Source organism: Lotus japonicus, chromosome 4, assembly GCF_012489685.1.
Source record: "Lotus japonicus ecotype B-129 chromosome 4, LjGifu_v1.2".
NCBI lineage: Eukaryota > Viridiplantae > Streptophyta > Magnoliopsida > Fabales > Fabaceae > Lotus > Lotus japonicus.
In genome coordinates this window covers 49,635,547-49,651,766 of record NC_080044.1, presented here as the reverse complement: position 1 = coordinate 49,651,766, position 16,220 = coordinate 49,635,547, and the positions used below count along the sequence as shown (strand labels likewise).

The window sequence follows — 16,220 nt, the reverse complement described above, 5'->3', positions numbered from 1 at the left end:
TTCATTAAAAATAACAATTTTAAATATACTATTAATTTTTTACTACATTCCTTCTTACTGGACTAATATTTACACGCATCTACTAATTTTAAAATGAATTAATGATAAATTTCGAATTTTATGGGGTATTAAAAATCGACTTTGATGATTTTTTCAGGACTAAGTATTGAAGTTGATCAGTTACAAAATTTGTGTTTGGCTAAGATAGAGAAAATACTTTAAAGAAATGGCAAATCTCTAAAGGAACATAGTTGTCTGCCTTATCCAATTTTTGATGATGTGGAATAGTTTCAAAACAAATACATAGTAGATGAGCTTAACTACAACAAAGAAGAAATGACAAATAAACATGCATCCTATCTAACAATGATGACAGCAGAACGGAAGAGTGTATATGACAGCATAATGCAATCGGTGTTGTTTGATAGTGGCAGATTTTACTTTTTGTATGGATATGGAGGAACTGGCAAAACTTTTGTCTGGAATACATTATCTGCAGCCATCCGTTCAATGGGTATGATTGTTCTGAATGTTGCTTCAAGTGATATTGCTTCTTTGTTGTTGCCGGGTGGTAGAACAACACATTCCACATTTTGCATTCCATTGCAAACCGATGAAACAGCTACTTGCAACATCAAACAAGATAGTTTAAGGGCAAATTTACTGATCTGTGCCAAATTCATCATCTGGGATGAAGCTCCTATGTTAAATAAGAATTGTTTTGAGGCACTTGGTAGAACTTTGCGCGATATCATGAGACAGGAAGATGAAAGAAACATGGACAAACCATTTGGCGGTAAGGTTGTAGTTCTTGGTGGTGACTTCAGACAAATTCTTCCAGTTATTCCAAAAGGTGGAAGGCAAGACATTGTATCTGCTACAGTAAATTCTTCTGATCTTTGGAAATACTGTAAAGTTTTAAAGCTCACTAAAAACATGAGATTACGCACAACAGGCTCACCAGAGCTTGCAACGGAAATTAAAGAATTTGTTGACTGAATTCTCAAAATCGGAGATGGTGATTTCGAATCAAATGAGCGTGGTGAATCAGATATTGAAATTCCTAAAGATCTTTTGATACAGGATAGTGAAAATCCACTTCTTGACCGGATTGATTTGCATATCCCAATTTGGTGCAGAACATGAAGACTGAAAAGTTTTTGGAAGGACGATGCATATTGTGTCCTACATTGGAATGTGTTGAGAAAGTTAATTATTTTATGCTTGATTTACTACCAGGTAATACAACAGAGTACTTAAGCTCAGATAACACTTGCAAATCTGACGAGGACACTGAACTGCAATCAGAGTGGTTTACTACAGAATTCTTAAATGATATTACATGCTCAGGAATACCAAATCAAAAAATTATATTGAAGGAAGGTGCTCCGATAATGCTATTGAGAAATATAGATCAAGCAGCCAGTTTATGCATTGGAACGCGGCTAATAGTGGCTGATCTTGGAACAAATGTTATAAAGGCCACTGTAATAACATGAACCAACATTGGAGAAGACATTTTCATTCCAAGAATGGACATGGTTCCATCTGTCTCAAGTTACCCGTTTAAGTTTGAAAGACGTCAATTTCCGATCAGTCTATCCTAAATAATTCTGAATTTTATGAAATTTGTATGACGGTAAAATTTATGAGGCATCACAAATTTATTGGTTTTCTTTAAACGTTTTGCTTCTTTACTAATTGTCCAAAAATAATGTTGAACAATCGTATTGAAACATACTACACTATGAATTTAATAATACATAAATAAATTAAAGAAGTGATTAAAAATCATAAATTCTCACATTACAAATTAATAAACGCATTTTCATGACTTTTTCCTACATTTACTTTTATTCCTTAAATAATCACGCGCATTTATGTGTTTTAGTCACACATTTAATGATTTTTTTCTGCATTAACTTTTAGTCAATAAATAATCAAGCGCATTTATGATATTTAGCATTTAAAAAATTAAAATTTAAATAAAGGTATTTTTCAACCTTTAATGCGTAAAAAACCATATTTATTAAAAAAATACTAAATTTATTGCATTAATAACGTGATAAAGTACATTAAATTCAAAATAACAAAATAGTCTAACTGCCTTAATTACATTCAATTATTTTTAACAAATATTCCTTAAAAATTTCTTTCCTTAAAACCGTTGATTGCTATTTAGGAAAATCGAATTAAAATACTTTTAAATTAGAATTAAAAAAAACAAAATTAATAACATTGATTTAATTTTAAAATTCATCCATCACAATTAAGTACATTAATTACATCGATTTGTTTTTAAAAAATCAAGCAACAACTTAGTAATAATTCCTTAATTACAATTACTTGATTATATACATTAATTATACAAAATTATGTGCGTTCATTAAGTAAATAAAACCTACATACATAAATTAAAAATTCAGAATCAAGTAAAAAATTGAATAACACATTAAATTTAAAAAAAAAACTCAACTTATACTAAAAAAAATTCGAGCTTCAACAAAAAATAATAATAAATCAAAACAAAATTAATTAGGAATCACATAAGAGCAATAAGCCTATCTACTACTTCTTATTCTCAAGTTTGCAATTCACTATTCCTACAAAACCTCCAATCAGCTTTCGCCATCTGGCTTTCTTTCCTTTAGTTTTCATTTTTTTCCAATGGCCTCTGGGATACGACTAACCATTCATCATCCCCATCTCAATCGCGTGTTGCCTCTGCTCTCCACCCACTCCGTCGTACGCTAGCTAGCAATCGCGTGTTGCCTCTCCCTCTTCACCCACTCCGTTGTACCCTTCGTCATCTTCTTTTTCATTGATTTCTCTTCTGAAATCAACCCTAGCTAGCTTTCCACTTCTCCAAATCCATCCAAACCCTAGATGTGTTTCCGTGTTTAAGTTGCTCTTTCCATCCACTTCTCACCAATCCATCAACTTCGTCTTTTCGATTGATCTGATGTCGCCTTTGTCTTCGTCGCCGGTTGCTGTTCATCCGCCATTCCCTCTTCTCAGTTGCCGAACTTTTTGGGTTGAATGCATCTTCGAAGGTTGATTTTGTGATCAAATGGTCAGTATCAATCCCAATCTCAATTAATTTTCATACTTCTGCAAGCTTTATGTTTATTATAGAATTTGTTTATTGAGATTTGGATATTTGTTTACACTTTTGTAGTCTGGTTGCCTACATCTGCTAGAGGTGTGGTCCTGTCAGTGTAGTTTTGAATTTTAGCTATAAATACCCCTTGATGTGAACTTCCGTTCAACACATTTCCCCTCTCCTTCTGTTTGAAATCCCCTTTATTTCCATTGATTTCATTGATTTGTTTGTTCTGTTTGAATTCTCATATTCTCTTATTTCTCCTTTATATGCAGATTCCATTCAAAGCTTATGTCCTGTAAGAGAAGCATAAAAGATCAGAGCAAGGGTGATCAGAAAGGGAGCTCCATAGTTGGCAATTGTGATCTTGAATTTGCTGAAGGACTGTTTGTCGGCGGTAAATTAGTATGTTCCTCTTTTTTAAATGGTAGTATTTCATTGTTTTTGTTGCTTTTAATTTTAATGGTTTTAACAAAGGAATAGAAGAAGGAAAAGTAACTTCTCCTCACTGAAGAAGGATACATGATTGGTACTTTGATTCTCCAATACAAGGATGTAAACACTATAAGATAGCAATAGTGGTACATATATGCAGACTTCACACAGATCTAATTATAACTATCTATTTTTCTTTGTTTTACTTATGTAATACAACACATCAACGACTCATAATGTATTTTTGTTTCTGCAAAATCAAAAGCTTATCTATCTAATACAACTATGCACTGCCATGTTGAAAGGGCCAAGGGGAGGTGAAAGAAAATCAAAAGCTTATCTATTTAATACAACTGTGCAAGTAATATTACAATTGTCATTTACATAATGAGCTGACATAGATTGAAGCAAGAAGTAAGGAGAGAAGAGTGATTAGAATTTAGACTTGGTGCTGATTTTATGTTTGATCGCTTGAATGATGCTTGAGGCCTTTTATTTTAGAAAATATTATGCTTCCCAAGTTGAAATTATTCTATTGGAATGGATGATGCCTCCCAAAATACTGATTAAAAAGAAAAGGGTTTAAAAGGTATGATCTTTAGTTGATGGCCTCTTTGATGGTTTATCGCTTTGTATTCATGATGAACTCTTTGAAACCTGCACTCTTATTAGGATATTCAGTTGTTGAACTTACTATGACTATTTGGTGGTCTGATCTTAAGCATCTTTAGCTGTTGAAATTTCAAAAAAAGACACTAATTTGTAGGTTTATAATGAGTTGCAGAAATGTCAATGAACTGTATGGTGTGTATGCCTAATTGGTTGTTTTTATTTGTTTTGCAGTGGCCACTCCTAAACATATTAGTGAACTGATACATGTGGAAGGCATGTCAATGTATGAATTCAAAAGCCACTTGCAAGTGAGTGTGTTTGTATTTCATTAGGTTCCTAACAAACCTGGGAGGTTTTCAGTTCTGACAAATTTAATTCATGTATTTATTTTATTTATTGCAGGGGGAAATATCTGATAAAGACCATGAATGAGGTGGGTGGTAGGAAAATCCTCATCTTGCAAGAATTGGTTTGGGTGATGTGCTGAAAAGCTTAATTATTTTTATATTGTTTTTATTTTTATAAACTATGCTTCAAATTTTGATTACAGAACAGTGACAATCATCCTAAATTACCAAATTCAAACCATTAAGCATGGAACTTCTTGAATTGTGTAAGTCTCTTTCATAAAAATATATGAAGCTTCTATTCAAACAGTTCAAGCTTGGTTACTGATGAAAATTGAGCAATTTCCATAACAAGGGTACACAAATCTGTTTCTCTAGCCAATGTTATTGTGAAACAATTAGTTATAATTTTTGTGTTTGTAGATTTAGTGCAATGGAAAATATTATACGCACGATATTCCCTTCACATAACTTGCAATATAGCAAACTAACATTTCATTTCTTTCTTCCTCTTTTGTCTGCTTTTTCTTTATAAAAAACAATGGTGTCTAATATCTCTTAGTTTAAATTTTTTTTCTTGAAGATTGAGAGTTCTGAACAAAACTACAGAAATAAATGCACTTGGCTTATGTTCTGCTATTTATCAACTCAGATAAGGCCCATAAGAGGATACCAATGATTGTGCCCAACACTGAAATTTTGAATAGGCCATCAACCCAGCTACTAGAACCCCCATTATCTGAGTGTTTCCATGCAAGGTCTCAAATTCCCCTAATCTTATACCAGTGCATATATGACACTGCATATATGATTTTTGTAAACTTTTTAATATTTTAACTGTTTATCATTTTTCTGAACTTCATGTGTTTTCGACCTTTTTCTATCTCCTACCCATTCAGAGTTACTACTTATTTTAGCGCTGAAGTTAACTTTTATACTTCAGAAGTACAAAGGAGGGGAATATGGCCCAAGTTTTCCCTGCATCTCCACTCTGTTTTCCTATTTGTATGTTTGTCCATTACTCTATTTCTTAGTCATACTCACAATAATTAATTAGTAGGTGTTGGTGTGTAAGATAAACTTTTTTTTATGTTTTGTAGTTGAACGTGTTGTTGTTTCCCTGTTGCATTATTTTTTCCTAATCTTATTCTAAAGTTTCCCAATCTGCTGATCTAATCATACCCACTTTGATGGTTTTACAGTTAGAGTTCTTATGACTCTTAAAGTTGAAAGGCTTAAAGTTTCACATTGGAGAACTCAACGATCATACCTCATTGCTTAAAAGGTTTGTATTATATTGATCTATCCAACTATGAAATCCTAAATTAGTTTCCAACTATGTTACAAAGAGAATGGGAGAACATGGAAAGTAGAGATACATGGGAAAGTGAGGGTTATGTTGCCTTAATATCATAATTTTAGTAACACAATCCTTTTATTTTCCCCTTGCTTACACCTGCCATATTTTATTGAATTTTTTTTCTGTTCTTTACAAGTTAACAAGAGAGTAGAACATCTCTACATCAGGGTAATCTGTTGGGATAAATTGATAAGAAAATCAAAGGTATTTGCCATTTTCTATATGTATAATATACAAATCCAGTTCAAGTAAGACTACCTTCAGCCTTAGATTTGTAATATTTGTATTCTACTTACAGTTAAGATGAACTGCAAAGTTACTTTTGTTGTCCCTTTTATGGGGTGGCCCTGTTCATCTCTTTTGGGTTAATTTTCTATTTTTATATTCTAATGATAACCCATAGTTCAATACAATTCTAATTATCTACTTTTACTTTATTATTTCATACTCCTCTCCCAGTTGCTTTACCTTTTACTTCATATTAGAAGGTTGTCATTCAATCAGTCTTTTATTTACTTATGAGTTGGAATGTACCTGACCGTGGGTTTCTTTCTCTTTTTTGCTATATCTACTGACAATCAAGCTCATTTTTTGTGTTTTTGTGCAGGTCTCTGTTGGTAGAGGGAGGAATATGACAAGGTGTATCTATGGAGAATAGGAGCTCGAGTCTGTTGGGCTTATAAATGAAGGGAAGATGCATTAAATTGTGACGGCACAAGAATGAGGAGAAGGTGAGCCATCAAAATTGTGATAGGGAAGGGACATATCAATTATGCTTGAGTTTAAGTTCTTCAATTATGACGGCACAAGAATGAAGTTTTTTGATTAGGGAGGCACTCATTCTCAATTTCTCACTCTTAACATAAATTCTGGTTCCAAATTTTGTCTGTCTTTCCTCCAAAATCAATCATCTTGATCCTTAGATGTAAAATCAAGACTCTTATGTCATGTATAATATGTAATTTGTTCATATTTTTTCTTGCTCTATACTTCTCAATTCGCAATTATATTTAACTGGTAATTTATGGTTGTGTTCAAGTCATGATCATATAATTTCATCCCTTATGAAATGTTTGTCAGTTGGGAGTAACTTGAGTAGGAGAATGAGGGGGTAGAAAAAGAAGAACAAGTGTTAAATAAATAGAAATGATAATTTACACTCCAACAGGATTTTAATGTAGGTGAAAAACTGATTATGTAATTTGTTCTCATGAGGATCCTCTAATTCACAATAGAGTGCTTAGTTAAACTTAGGCCGTTACAAAACTTAGTACTTAAAAACTTTTTTAACATTACTGGAAAACTTGTGCTGTTTCAAATGGAAAATGATTCTATGCGTTTCAAATGGAAAATGATTCTATGCAATAAGGACAAATAATAACACATTTAGGCAATGTTGCAGGAAGCTAGGGTTGGGGCTCAACTAAATGACAATAGAATTGTGCCACTGTCACTGACATCTTCAATACTCACAAGGACCCATGTTGATGATGTTATTTGTATTAATAATCATAAATAGTATTATTTATATTTTTGTGCATTAAAATAAGTCATATTAAAATTATAGATATTACTCATAAAGTAAGGGTACAATGTCATCTATAATAAATAGAAAATGTCATCAATGATAAATAAAAATGATTATTAATTTATTTGATATGACATCAATGATTATATAATTTGTGTTTATCACAAAATTAGTCTGAATGAATTGTTAAATATATTTCCCGTGCATCGCACGGGTAAACGGGTTATATGCTAGTATATATATATACTTTAGTATACATCTCCTTTTATACACAAGTTCAGGCCAAAATTAACATACGTTAGTTTTCATCTCCAAAACTTCCTTGCATCATGAATCCGAACTATAACCTACTTGACCAACTGACTCCTTTAGCACATGATTGGACTATTGTCGTTCGAGTAATAAGCGCGTGGTTTGCTGAAGAAGAGGAGGAAGAATATGAGGAAGGACATGATGGTTCGTTCTATAATCTGTTGTTGATGGATCGAAAGGTATGTAAACCATAAACAATTTCGCTATTATTAAATATGTAATTGTACTTTAATTTAATTCACGGACATAAATTCATATGAAACTCCTGTAAGATCAAGTTTTGATCTAGTAGTACAACTCTATGTTTTGATGATTACAAGTTAACCTTTTGATATGAACAATTGTGGTACTCTAACGTGTTTTTCTGAGTGTGCTATTTACAGGCTCTGACCTCAACTCAATTTCACACAAATCAGAAGCACTGTGTATAAAGAGCAACCCAAGCAACGCTTTCGCATTCACCATGTTCAGTATGAACAGTGGAAAAGCTTCAGAAGTTCTGAAGTTATACAAACTCTGATGTGGACTCAGTCACTAGAAGCTCTGAAGATCCAGAAAGTCTGATAACCAAGAAACACTGAAGGCTCAGACATTCTGATGGTGTAGAAGACTCTGAAGATCCAGAAGCTGAATAGTGGAAACTCTGATGTCCAGAAGCAAGATACTCTGAAGACCATGTTCTTCCCTCTGAGTTCAGAATCAGAAGAAACAATGGTCAGAGGATCTGGGCTTTCCCTCTGACTCTTATCAACCGGCTTCACAAGTTCCTATATGAAGCATCCCCTGATCAGAAGTCTCCTAGGTTTAAAGGTCAAGTCGCTATCCAAGTACAAAAGCAACTGTACCTTCCTGACGACCTACCTAACAGTCTCAGACACAGCAGAAGCTGGATTTTCCAGAACTGCCCTCCAACGGTAGCATTTCCCATGCAACGCTCAACCCTAATCCTTGGAGTATATAAAGAGGCTGAAGACTGAAAGAAGCGGCTAGAAGCATTCACATACGCGCAAGACAAACTTAAATACTTCTAAGCTTTCTTTCATCTGAAATTCATTGAGTTTACTATTAGCTTTTTAGAAGCAAATCTCTTGTAAACAATTCTTTGATAAACAGTTTGTTTAGTTCCTTTAGGAGATCAAGGTTGATCGGATCCTAGAGAAGACTAAGAGAGTGAATCTTAGTGTGAGCTAAGTCAGTGTAATTGTTAGTCACTTGTAGGTTTCAAGTGCAGTTGTAACTCTTACCTGATTAGTGGATTGCCTTCATTCTAAGAAGGAAGAAATCACCTTAACGGGTGGACTGGAGTAGCTTGAGTGATTTATCAAGTGAACCAGGATAAAATCCTTGTGTGCTTTTCTATCTCTTTTCTTTAGCACTTAAGTTCTCGAAAGATTTGTCAAAATCTTTAAGGTGGAAGTTTTATACTAAAAACGTTATTCAAACCCCCCTTTCTACCGTTTTTCATACCTTCAATTGGTATCAGAGCGCAAGTTCTGATTACCACACCTAATAGTGTTCAGTGATCCGGGCCGGTGTGAAAAACAATGGCTGCCACCACCAGTGAAACTCAAAGAGATGGTTACAATGCAAAGCCTCCTATGTTCGACGGTCAAAGGTTCGAATATTGGAAAGATAGACTGGAAAGTTTCTTTCTGGGTTTCGATGCAGATCTCTGGGATATTATTGTGGATGGCTACGAGCGTCCAGTTGATGCAGATGGCAAGAAGATTCCAAGGTCAGAGATGACTGCAGATCAAAAGAAGCTGTACTCACAACATCACAAAGCAAGAGCAATTCTTCTAAGTGCTATTTCCTATGAAGAATACCAGAAGATTACAGATCGTGAGTTTGCGAAAGGCATTTTCGAATCTCTGAAGATGTCTCATGAAGGAAACAAGAAAGTCAAAGAGTCAAAGGCATTGTCTTTGATCCAAAAGTATGAATCCTTCATCATGGAGCCAAATGAGTCCATTGAAGAAATGTTCTCCAGATTTCAGTTGCTTGTAGCTGGCATACGACCTCTCAACAAGAGCTACACAACAAAAGATCATGTCATAAGGGTCATCAGGTGTCTTCCTGAAAGTTGGATGCCTTTAGTGACTTCAATAGAGCTCACGAGAGACATTGAGAATATGAGTTTAGAAGAACTCATCAGCATTTTGAAATGCCATGAGCTGAAGCGCTCAGAGATGCAAGATCTGAGGAAAAAGTCCATAGCCTTGAAGTCTAAATCTGAAAAGGCTAAGGTTGAGAAGTCAAAAGCTCTTCAAGCTGAAGAAGAGGAATCTGAAGAAGCATCAGAAGATTCTGATGAAGATGAGCTGACTCTGATCTCCAAGAGACTCAATCGCATCTGGAAGCACAGGCAGAGCAAATACAAAGGCTCTGGAAAGGCGAGAGGAAAGTCTGAATCCTCAGGTCAGAAGAAGTCCTCACTTAAGGAAGTCACATGCTTTGAGTGCAAAGAATCAGGGCACTACAAAAGTGACTGTCCAAAATTGAAGAAGGACAAGAAGCCAAAGAAGCACTTCAAGACAAAGAAGAGTCTGATGGTGACATTTGATGAATCAGAGTCAGAGGATGTTGACTCTGATGGTGAAGTCCAAGGACTCATGGCTATTGTCAAGGACAAGGAAGCAGAGTCAAAGGGAGCTGTTGACTCTGACTCAGAATCAGAAGGAAATCCTAACTCAGACGATTAAAATGAGGTATTCGCTTCTTTCTCTACCTCTGAACTGAAACATGCATTATCTGATATTATGGATAAGTATAACTCCTTATTGTCTAAGCATAAGAAGCTTAAAAAGAACTTATCTGCTGTTTCCAAGACTCCTTCTGAACATGAGAAAATTATTTCTGATTTGAAAAATGATAATCATGCCTTGATAAATTCTAACTCTGTGCTTAAGAACCAGATTGCTAAGTTAGAAGAAATTGTTGCCTGTGATGCCTCTGATTGTAGAAATGAATCTAAGTATGAAAAGTCTTTTCAAAGATTCCTAGCTAAAAGCGTGGATAGAAGCTTAATGGCTTCAATGATCTATGGCGTAAGCAGAAATGGAATGCATGGCATTGGCTATTCTAAACCAATTAGAAATGAGCCCTCTGTGTCTAAAGCTAAATCCTTGTATGAATGCTTTGTTCCCTCTGGTACCATATTGCCTGATCCTGTACCTGCTAAAGTTGATAAAAACCCTCTTAAAAAGGGATCCTTCTCTATGACTAAATATCATGCAAATATTCCTTTAAAATATCATGTTGAGACACCCAAGGTGATCAGAACCTCTGGGGTAACTAACAAGAGAGGACCCAGAAAGTGGGTACCTAAGGACAAGATTATCTATGTTGCAGATATCCTTGATAGCTCCACTGAAACACCAATCATGGTATCTGGACAGTGGATGCTCGCGTCACATGACGGGAGAAAGGCGTATGTTCCGAGAGCTGAAACTTAAGCCTGGAGGCGAAGTTGGCTTTGGAGGAAATGAAAAGGGTAAAATTGTTGGTACTGGTACTATTTGTGTAGATAGTAGTCCATGCATTGATAATGTGTTATTGGTAGACGGCTTAACACATAACTTATTGTCTATAAGTCAATTAGCTGACAAGGGTTATGATGTTATATTCAATCAAAAGTCCTGTCGGGCTGTAAGTCAAATCGATGGCTCTGTTCTGTTTAACAGCAAGAGGAAGAACAACATTTATAAGATCAGATTATCTGAGTTGGAGGCTCAGAATGTGAAGTGCCTTCTGTCTGTTAATGAAGAGCAGTGGGTATGGCATAGACGGTTAGGGCATGCCAGTATGAGAAAGATTTCTCAGCTGAGCAAGCTAAACCTTGTCAGGGGCTTACCCAATCTGAAGTTCGCTTCAGACGCTCTTTGTGAAGCATGTCAGAAAGGCAAATTCACAAAAGTCCCTTTCAAGGCAAAGAATGTTGTCTCAACCTCAAGGCCGTTGGAACTTCTGCTTTTTGGACCAGTGAAAACTGAGTCTATAGGTGGCAAGAGATATGGGATGGTTATCGTTGATGACTATAGCCGCTGGACATGGGTAAAATTTCTAACCCGCAAGGATGAGTCTCATGCTGTGTTCTCTACCTTCATTGCTCAAGTGCAAAACGAGAAGGCTTGTAGGATTGTGCATGTCAGAAGTGACCATGGTGGAGAGTTTGAGAATGACAAGTTTGAGAGTCTGTTTGATTCCTATGGAATTGCACATGATTTCTCTTGTCCCAGAACTCCTCAACAAAATGGTGTTGTTGAGAGGAAGAACAGAACTCTTCAGGAGATGGCTAGAACCATGCTCCAAGAAACTGGCATGGCTAAGCACTTTTGGGCAGAGGCAGTAAATACAGCATGTTACATTCAGAACAGAATCTCTGTGAGACCAATTCTGAATAAGACTCCTTATGAATTGTGGAAGAACATAAAGCCCAACATTTCTTATTTTCATCCTTTTGGCTGTGTTTGTTATGTTCTCAATACTAAGGATAGATTGCATAAATTTGATGCTAAGTCTTCTAAGTGTCTATTACTCGGTTACTCTGAGAGATCTAAAGGTTTTAGATTTTATAATACTGATGCTAAGACTATTGAAGAATCTATTCATGTTAGATTTGACGATAAGCTTGACTCTGACCAGTCAAAGCTAGTTGAAAAGTTTGCAGATTTAAGCATTAATGTTTCTGACAAAGGTAAAGCTCCAGAGGAAGATGAGCCAGAGGAAGATGAACCAGAGGAAGAAGCTGGTCCCTCTAACTCACAAACTCTGAAGAAGAGCAGAATCACTGCAGCTCACCCTAAGGAATTGATTCTGGGCAACAAAGACGAACCAGTCAGAACCAGATCTGCCTTCAGACCCTCTGAAGAGACCTTGCTCAGTCTGAAAGGATTGGTGTCCTTAATTGAACCCAAGTCCATAGATGAAGCTCTTCAGGACAAGGATTGGATTCTGGCCATGGAAGAAGAATTGAATCAATTCTCCAAGAACGATGTTTGGAGCTTAGTGAAGAAGCCTGAGAGTGTCCATGTTATTGGAACGAAATGGGTATTCAGAAACAAGCTGAATGAGAAAGGAGATGTAGTCAGAAACAAGGCAAGGCTAGTTGCTCAAGGCTACAGCCAACAGGAAGGAATAGACTACACTGAAACATTTGCTCCAGTAGCAAGACTGGAGGCAATCAGACTGTTGATCTCTTTCTCAGTAAATCACAACATAGTTCTACATCAGATGGACGTGAAGAGTGCCTTCCTAAATGGTTATATCTCAGAGGAAGTCTATGTTCATCAACCCCCAGGTTTTGAAGATGAGAAGAAACCAGACCATGTGTTCAAATTGAAGAAATCACTCTACGGTCTGAAGCAAGCTCCCAGAGCATGGTATGAGAGACTTAGCTCATTCCTTCTGGAGAATGAGTTTGTAAGGGGTAAAGTAGATACAACTCTTTTTTGCAAGACTTATAAAGATGATATCTTAATTGTGCAAATTTATGTTGATGATATTATATTTGGTTCTGCTAATCAATCTCTATGCAAAGAATTTTCTGAGATGATGCAGGCTGAATTTGAGATGAGTATGATGGGAGAATTAAAGTACTTTCTGGGAATACAAGTTGATCAAACACCAGAAGGAACATATATCCATCAGAGCAAGTACACTAAAGAACTTCTGAAGAAGTTCAATATGCTGGAATCTACAGTGGCCAAGACTCCAATGCATCCTACATGCATTCTGGAGAAAGAAGATAAAAGTGGTAAAGTATGTCAGAAGCTTTATCGTGGCATGATAGGTTCACTTCTATACTTAACTGCATCTAGGCCAGACATACTATTTAGTGTTCATTTATGTGCTCGTTTCCAATCAGATCCAAGGGAAACCCACTTAACTGCTGTTAAGAGGATCCTAAGGTATCTGAAAGGAACCACTAACCTTGGCTTGATGTATAAGAAAACATCAGAGTATAAGCTTTCAGGTTACTGTGATGCTGATTATGCTGGAGATAGAACAGAGAGAAAAAGTACTTCTGGAAATTGTCAATTTCTGGGAAGCAATCTAGTCTCATGGGCAAGCAAGAGGCAATCAACCATTGCACTATCAACTGCAGAGGCAGAATATATCTCAGCAGCAATATGCAGCACTCAGATGCTCTGGATGAAACATCAGCTGGAGGATTATCAGATCCTTGAGAGCAATATCCCAATCTATTGTGATAACACTGCTGCAATCTCATTGAGTAAGAATCCTATCTTGCATTCAAGGGCAAAGCACATTGAGGTAAAGTATCACTTTATTAGAGATTATGTACAGAAGGGCGTACTTCTTTTGAAGTTTGTTGATACTGACCATCAATGGGCATATATCTTTACAAAGCCCTTAGCAGAGGATAGATTTAATTTTATTCTGAAAAATCTGAACATGGACTTTTGTCCAGAGTGAAGATGGATCAGAACCTCTGACTATGATACTTCTTGATCAGAAGATGTCTAGTCCAGAAGGTAACTCAATCAGAGTGTGTGTACCCACTGGTACTGACTCTGAAGCTGAGACAGCAACACGTGTGTCAGTATTTCTGATGCATAGTTCCTTGTGCCCGTGTGACAGTCTGTTATGATTGCGTGTAGATGTGCTTCTCTCCAGTGTGTGATTTGTGTATTTACTGTTACTATCTATCTTTAATTTTCAACCGTTGATCTTAAAGTGCTTTTGAATCAACAACGGTTATTTGTTAAAACCCACTATACACACACGATCTCGTTCACTTCCGGTTTTTACTCTCTTTCTCTCTGCTTTTCAAAACCGCTTATCCTCGATTTCTCTCTCGATCTCTCTTCATCTTTCAACCTTCATCTTCTACCTTAAACCTTAAACCGCTTCAAAAATGGTGTGTCAAACCAGAAGAACTACTGCAGATGCAACCCAGTTCCCTCACATGGTAGTTGGTCTAGCAACGGGTCAAAGGGGCCCTGAGAATCCGACACCAGATCAAGGTCAAGCTCAAGAGAAGATTCTTCCAATTGCAGAACGGGGCTGTGCCGTTCACTGCGTATTTGCTCCTGAGGAACTTCAAGTCCTGGAAGAATGGAGATTCGACCTCGACAACCTGGCTGCAAATGGGTATGATCTTCGTCCTCAAGTCCAAGTTCAAGGTTGGGGAAATTACTTCAACAGACTTCGAGGACCGGTGTATGATAAACTGATCAAGGAATTCTGGAAGCACGCCGACTGCGATGATACTCAGGTGGTATCTTACATTCTTGGAAGAAAGATCATCATCACAGAGAAGTCCTTCGTAAACTTGCTGGGTGCAGACACTGCTTTTGGGTATCGTTTCCAACTCACGAAATCGAAGCTGAAACCCAGCACCAAGGATACAATCAACCAGGCCCTGTACACCACTTACAAACCGGGCAAGACGAATTACAAGGTGATGGACCTTCATCCCAAGCTCAGGATCTGGCACAAAATTTTGCTCCACTGCATAAACCAGAGACCAAAGGGCAGTTCTCCAGACTACATCAACTTCAACCAGAAGGTGATGTTGTTCTTCATCCAAGACCAGAAGAAGATCTGCCTTCCCTACTTCCTGTTCTCCTACTTGAAGGAATGTATCCGGAAGTCTCGTACCACTGCCTCCATCAAGTCAGCGATCAAGTATATTCCCTTCGGGAGACTCTTGTCTGATCTCTTCATTGAGAGTGGCCTCGTTCAAGATCTGATAAATGCTGGATGCACAGAGGATCTGACCACCATTGTCAGTGATGTCTTCACGGCAAACTCTCTAAAGAAGATGGGCCTAATCAAGAAGAAGATTGCTCCTGCCCATGAAGACACATCTTCTGAGATCAGAAGCAGAAGGATGCCTCTGAATGACTACCCTCTGTGGGCACAGGCAGACAATCCTGACGCCATTAGGTGCTATGTTGAAGACCTAAGGGCTCAAGGATTCGAAATTGATCTCGATGACTTCTTCAGCAGACTGCCGCCAGCTCCAGAGTTTCCTTCTCCTCCCAAGAAGAAAGTTCAGAGGAAGATGGTCCTAGAAGAATCCTCTGAAGAATCAGATGTCCCTCTGATCAAAAAGAAGAAGGCTGGTCAACTCAAGAGAAAGCAAGATGAAACCAGCAAGCCTGATGATGGTGATGATGGTGATGATGGTGATGATGGTGATAATGAGGATGGTCCTCCTAAGAAGAAGAAGAAGCAGGTCAGAATCGTGGTGAAGCCTACTCGGGTGGAACCAGCTGCTGATGTGATCAGAAGGACTGAACCTCCTGCCAGAGTGACAAGATCATCAGCACTTTCATGTAAGTCTGCAATTGCTTCTGATGATGATTTGAATTTATTTGATGCACTCCCCATATCTGCCATGCTCAAACACTCTTCAAATCCCCTCCCTCCTATTCCTGAATCCCAACCAGCTGCACAAACCACCTCTCCACCACATTCCCCAAGATCTTCATTCTTTCAACCTTCTCCTACTGAAGCACCTCTCTGGAATTTGCTTCAGAACCAACCCTCTAG

The 16,220-nt window shown here is 37.0% G+C and overlaps 1 protein-coding gene and 1 long non-coding RNA gene across 2 annotated transcripts; both read left to right on the top strand.

The window, feature by feature from the left end:
* The first annotated feature begins 366 nt into the window (after window positions 1–366).
* On the top strand, window positions 367–1,499 carry LOC130712884 (uncharacterized). The gene is made up of 2 exons (XM_057562700.1): window positions 367–910; window positions 1,240–1,499. Exons 1-2 carry the CDS (start codon window positions 367–369, stop codon window positions 1,497–1,499), a joined length of 804 nt encoding a protein of 267 aa, XP_057418683.1.
* Window positions 1,500–2,571: 1,072 nt separating this feature from the next.
* LOC130709885 (uncharacterized) lies at window positions 2,572–6,827 on the top strand. The gene is made up of 6 exons (XR_009010216.1): window positions 2,572–3,073; window positions 3,379–3,508; window positions 4,382–4,458; window positions 4,553–4,583; window positions 5,700–5,782; window positions 6,465–6,827. It is a non-coding gene; the product is annotated as an uncharacterized LOC130709885 (long non-coding RNA).
* Window positions 6,828–16,220: the final 9,393 nt, after the last annotated feature.

Excerpts from the sequence above, each read along its gene's own strand:
- LOC130712884 (XM_057562700.1), top strand. The coding sequence starts at position 367 with ATGATGACAGCAGAACGGAAGAGTGTATATGACAGCATAATGCAATCG. Across the intron at positions 911-1,239 it reads TTCTGATCTTTGGAAATACT|GTAATACAACAGAGTACTTA; the intron begins GTAAAGTTTTAA and ends ATTTACTACCAG.